The sequence below is a fragment of the Branchiostoma floridae genome, chromosome 5, assembly GCF_000003815.2.
Source record: "Branchiostoma floridae strain S238N-H82 chromosome 5, Bfl_VNyyK, whole genome shotgun sequence".
NCBI classification, from domain to species: domain Eukaryota; kingdom Metazoa; phylum Chordata; class Leptocardii; order Amphioxiformes; family Branchiostomatidae; genus Branchiostoma; species Branchiostoma floridae.
In genome coordinates this window covers 23,059,777-23,066,095 of record NC_049983.1, presented here as the reverse complement: position 1 = coordinate 23,066,095, position 6,319 = coordinate 23,059,777, and the positions used below count along the sequence as shown (strand labels likewise).

General features: G+C 44.6%; 1 protein-coding gene across 1 annotated transcript in view; it reads left to right on the top strand.

Annotated features, from left to right (window-relative positions):
* LOC118416939 overlaps positions 1–4,200 on the top strand; it is a 10,083-nt gene extending 5,883 nt beyond the window's left edge. The window contains exons 8-12 of the mRNA XM_035822254.1: positions 988–1,140; positions 1,448–1,621; positions 2,352–2,464; positions 3,225–3,324; positions 3,986–4,200. Coding sequence (XP_035678147.1) covers positions 988–1,140; positions 1,448–1,621; positions 2,352–2,464; positions 3,225–3,324; positions 3,986–4,077 — 632 coding nt within the window. The 3' untranslated portion in view covers positions 4,078–4,200. The remainder of the gene's footprint in view (positions 1–987; positions 1,141–1,447; positions 1,622–2,351; positions 2,465–3,224; positions 3,325–3,985) is intronic.
* Positions 4,201–6,319: the final 2,119 nt, after the last annotated feature.

The following is a 6,319-nucleotide window of genomic DNA, read 5'->3' as shown; positions in this document are numbered from 1 at the left end:
CACAGCGCCTGTGATGACATGCGCCTGTAGTAACACACTCACCACTGTGCCTGTGACGACATGCGCCTGTAGTAACACACTCACCACTGTGCCTGTGACGACATGCGCCTGTAGTAACACGTTACTACCGTGTCTGTGACGACATGCGCCTGTAGTAACATGTTACCACAGTGCCTGTGACGACATGCGCCTGTAGTAACACACTCACCACTGTGCCAGTGACGACATGCGCCTGTAGTAACACGCTCACCACCGTGCCTGTGACGACATGCGCCTGTAGTAACAAGCTCACCACCGTACCTGTGACGACATGCGCATGTAGTAACACACTCACCACTGTGCCTGTGACGACATGCGCCTGTAGTAACACACTCACCACTGTGCCTGTGACGACATGCGCCTGTAGTAACACGTTACCACCGTGTCTGTGACGACATGCGCCTGCAGTAACACGTCACCACTGTGCCAGTGACGACATGCGCCTGTAGTAACACACTCACCACTGTGCCTGTGACGACATGCGCATGTAGTAACACACTCACCACTGTGCCTGTGACGACATGCGCCTGTAGTAACACACTCACCACTGTGCCTGTGACGACATGCACCTGTAGTAACACGTCACCACTGTGCCTGTGACGACATGCGCCTGTAGTAACACACTCACCACTGTGCCTGTGACGACATGCGCCTGTAGTAACACGTTACCACCGTGTCTGTGACGACATGCGCCTGCAGTAACACGTCACCACTGTGCCAGTGACGACATGCGCCTGTAGTAACACACTCACCACCGTGCCTGTGACGACATGCGCCTGTAGTAACACACTCACCACTGTGCCTGTGACGACATGCGCAGTGTAGTAACACGTCACCACTGTGCCTGTGACGACATGCGCAGTGTAGTAACACTCACCACTGTGTCTCTATATGTGACGACATGTGCTTGTAGTAACACACTCACCACTGTGTCTCTCCTTCCCACAGCTCAGTTGCGCGGCCGCATGCAGCAGTGCCAGCACCGCCCCTGTGACGACATGCGCTCCGTGACGGAGGAGAACCTTGGGATGCTGAAGAAGACGACTGACGCCGTCATCGCGCTGGCGCTGGAGTTCTCCAACACCAGGACCTCCTGCAGGGGTAGGAGAAACAGTCACGTATTATAATAATCATTTTATAGGTGATGCGTTTGTGAAGATCACTCATCCAGGAATTGAAGAATGGTCATCTAATTAAATTTATCACTGAATAGTACAAATGAGGGTATCTGTGTGACAAAAAGTCTGTGTGACACAAACTCTGCTGTAACTAGCCCCTCCCCATTGGCCGGATGTTGGGCGGGCTGCTATAACCGAGATTTAATCAGGCTTCATACATACATACACACACACAAACACGCTACCATTTATGATGCTACAGTTACCTGTTGATAATTTTCCCCCTGCAGACCCTATGTCGTCAGCCCCTGCCAGTTTTAAAGCCGGTCTGACCATGGAGGGAACGCTGGAGATAGACGGAAATGATTTAAAGTTTAAGCTCGTGGTGGACGCCTTCAAGCCTTCCGGGGTCGTACGGATGACTGTGAGCAACGACGATCTGGAAGTATCGGACTCCCTTTCAGGTAAGATCTGACTCTTGGTGATCATTCTTGTTTACATATTGGTGTTATATATTAACCCAGGATTTTATTTTAGTCGTTTACCCTTAGGTGGAGTGGAATTCAATCATGGTAGAGTGGAATTGGGTTTCACCAAATATTGTAGGAGAAATCACTATTAGATAGCTTTAATCAGCAGCTAGATGTGCAAAGATTATACTCTAGGCAGAGTTATGGCTCTGGCTGGTCATGAGGTGTTTTAGGCGTTGTTGGGCTTTCTATTTTGTAACCTTTTCTTTATGCTCACCTTCTCAAACGTTTGGCCGGTGAACTTGACGAAAACGGTACCCAAAAAAGAAACGAATAAAAGTCTAAAAACACGTCAAGACAACCGAGGCAGAGCCCCTGCATGGAGAGTAGAGTACAACCATACAGCTCCATTACGCGATTCGTATATAATCATGCAACTACATTCGTATATGTCCATGCAACTACAAGGACACGTTAATCGAACCCCAATTTCATTTTGCACTATGTCATTGTGCATTTTGTATATAAATTATGCTTTGTTTCCAATTATTATTGTATATACCATTTTGTATCTTATTATTTACTTGAATGTGTATTTTGTTTCTTTCGGGCAGATAACTTGTCGATGTGACCTTTCACCTGTTTTGTCTCACCCTCCATTTGATATGGAAATTTCAATAAACAAATAAACTTTGAACCTGACGGCTCGTGTTCCCCGCCCCAGGCCGGTACGACGCCGAGACCCAGACGCTGACCGTGCGGCTGACGGAGCCCATCCAGGCCGTCAGGGTGGAGCAGGACCCCTTCAAGAAGACCAACTGGAACATGAACGGGCAGGTCAGTCAACTCTTCTTCTGCTGCTGCTCTTGACGTTAGAGGAGTGACGCTGGAAGTCACCGTGGTCTTCCTCCCTCTAGCATGTCCAAAAATCTCACTCCTGTAGGTGTGAGAACCAACCTTTACTTGTTTATTGTTTATTGACTCCTTTAGTTGTTGACAGCTTATCACAGTCTGCAACATCTACTCTGTGGCGTCGGGCGTGGCGTAACTGGTAGAGCGTTCGGCTCGGAACCTAGAGGTTCTGAGTTCGATCCCCACCGTGCCCCGCCCCGACGTTGTGCCCTTGGGAAAGGCACTTTACACGACCTTCCTCACTTCACCCAGGTGTAAAAATGGGTACCTGGCTTCGGCCGGGGAGGTAAAATGACTACCTTTACCTTCTGTCTGTACCGTGTATGTGGCACTGTTAATATAAGTTACAAAACTTGAGTGCAGTGCCACATTGTCCCCGTCTGTTCAAAAAGCAAAATAGAAAAAAAAATCTACTCTTCCAGGAGTAATAATTACACATCACACATGCACACATAACATACACAACATATAACATATCATTCACTTGTCTTACTTTTGTTTCCTTCTGGAGTGGACAAAATTGTTCTCATCTTCTTTGCATATCAATTCATATGAAGGGGATTAACCTGCTCTTCAGTGTCACTGACGAAAGGCAGTGGGTGCTGTCTGAAACGTTTGCAGTCAAGGCTGCAGTGCTAGACTTCCATGGGTCCTTAATTAAAACCTTACACTATATTCCCTGCAGCTCAAGGCTACGGAGACGGGAGTGGAGTGGACCGGGACCTTCTATAACCTGGAGCGGCAGGGGCACTCCGTCCCCGTCAAATTTACCAGTGCTGACGGAGGTGTGTGCTTTTTGTTTTCTTTATTTTCTTCTTCTTCTTCTATTGACGTTAGATGAGTCACTCTAGAAGCCAACGTGGTCTTCCTCCCTCTAGCATGTCCAAAAATGTCTTGAGTCCAATAGGCGTGAGAACTCTCATCTTCAGTTGGGTTGCGATAACTTTGCTCATTCCACGTAGATAGACTCTCCGACCCCCTTCTAGAGTAGTCTCCCCATAGACCATGTAATTGGGCTATTCCTTTTTGTAGACAGTTTCTCTAAATGATGTTGATGTTGTTTTATTTTCACTACAATTCAAGGAGCCACTCATACGTTTTGGGTTACATTGATGGATTCTGAAGACAGATGTTTGTTTACCCTTGACTGGAAAAATTTTCAATAATTGTACCTCATCCCCTTAAGACGGTTAATCGGCTATGCTACATAAAACTTACATCTTCTGCAAGCCCCTACGAAGGTCCATGGAAGCACGATGTTGTGTGATATGCTCATGGCTGTTTGGTAGATGTCTTGCACTTGGACTATATTCACTGACGACTACTTGCTGCATTTTCAATCTTGCAGCAATGTATGTTTGAATCATGTTGCATTGTGTCTGAAGTAAATACAACCTTGATGGACAAAGAGTATATGGTTATCATCAAATATTTTTTTTGTTACAGAGACATCTCCGCAGAGCGGATCCTCCCTGGCCCTGCCCGGTCTGCTGGGGACGGTGCTCTGTGCCATTCTGACCCGCCTCATGCAGTTCTGATGTTTTCTTAAACCCTTGTCCTGCTGAGGATTTTTTTTCAGTCTAACCCCCTTAAGCTGGTTAATTGATCTAATCAGTAAAACTTGACCTAATCGTTCCTGCTTCTGCAGATTTACTTCCCCAATCGATGGGCTATGCCGCATATATGTGAAAAATGCCCCAAACCCGTTAAGATACTGGACCATTATACAGGCATTATACATATCCATCCAGTATACAGAGTCGTCCGGAGGAACTTTATAATGTCACCTAATGGTTAAACTAAACTGAACTGAACTGACCAGTATATACATATGGGCTCAGCAAGACAAGGGTTTGCAGTTTTCATTACATCAGGGTAAGCTCCCGTGAGTGACTAGCACTGCTTTACAGGGAGGCCCTGGATACACGTATACCCGTTAATGCATCACAGTATATTGACGCTGTGTATATCATTTAACGTAAGGTCCGATATTGTATCTTACCTCAAGCATTTATTACTAGATCTGTAACTTATGGCAAGGAATTTATTGTAGTTTGGATGTACTTTCTGAATTATTGTACTCTAAGATTATGATAGTGAAGCAGGCATGTATAATTTCGCAAATTTGAAACATACATTGTTAGGACAGTTAATGTGTTAAGAGCACACTGCATCAATTGTTGATTATCTAATATTACGTTGTAATTAAAGCATAGATTAACGTTCTTTTGTCATGTATGCATAGTACCCATCGAAGTAATATATTCAACAGAAGATGATCGATTGTGAATAGTTTAAATTTCCCAGGATTAGCTATAGAATAAGTTATCAAAGGTATTTTATTTGCCCCGTATTAACGATAATTACCTCCATGAAGTGTCATGGAATGGAGGTTATATTTTCTGTTATGTGTCTCTGTCTGTGTAGATGATTACTCAAGAACGGCTGGGTGGATTGGTTTCATACTTGTTGTGTTGGTGGGGTGTGATGAAAGCTCGAATCGATGAGATTTTGGGCGCCGTATCTGTCGTTATAATCGATGTAATAATATAAGAAATCACCCCTATAGCTGCGATATATTGGAACAGGCATCGTGGTTTCCCTCTTTGTTAATCACCTTATCTCCAAGCAGGTGGTGAGGTGATTTGTTTCGCCAGTGATAGCCATGAACATATGTTTTTTGGGATCAGTTGACAACAACTGTTTTGGGGAAACGATAGCCTCGACTGAAGAACGGCTGGGTGGATTGGTTTCATACTTGATGTGTTGATGGGGTGTGATGATAGCTGGAAGTGATTAGATTTTGGGCCCCGTATCTGTCGATATAATCGATGTAATAATATAAGAAATCACCCCTATATCTGTGATATATTGGAACAGGCATCGTGGTTTCCCTCTTTGTTAATCACCTTATCTCAAAGCAGATGGTGAGGTGATTTGTTCCGCCAGTGATAGCCATGAACATATGTTTTTTTGGGATCAGTTGACAACAACTGTTTTGGGGAAACGATAGCCTCGACTCAAGAACGGCTGGGTGGATTGGTTTCATACTCGATGTGTTGGTGGGGTGTGATGATAGCTGGAAGTGATTAAATTTTGGGCCCCGTATCTGTCGTTATAATCGATGTAATAACCCCTATATCTGCGATATATTGGAACAGGCATCATGCTTTAAGTGTTTGTTAATGGGCTTAGCTCCAAGCAGATAGTGAGGTGATTTGTATGACAGCTGATTGGGGAACCCCGAGTTTTTTTTAATATGACAATTAGTTTTATTTATGTCTGCTTAGGATATCATGGAGATGCGAAGCGTAAGTATAATTTTAAGAAGTTGGGGTACATTTAACGGTAATGCTTAACAGGTATGGATGTCTCACATACTGTACTGCTGATTTGAGTGACATGGTGATTAAAATGCCATTAGGTCCTCTCATCTTAGATGGGTTGGGTGTCAGAAGATTTATGGGCGATACAGATGTTCTGATTTCGTTACGATAAGGGACAGTTGTTGTCTCTTTCGTAGCCAATGGTACTTGTTTTTTTAGCAGACGGGGTTAGCGCCAAGTATTCATCTTACAGGTGGTGTAGGGCTGTCAGAGGAAAGTGTGCATCTCGTTTTTGTACCGTGTGAACAGCTGATGTTATGACATATTGGTGGAAAATCAAATCACCATCTGACTAAAGTTGGCCACATCCCTTCTTCTTTCTGAGTTTCCCAACTTCCTCCCACCACACTGCTCTGAGGCACATAGTCGAACCTCAATAATGCTGACAACCTAG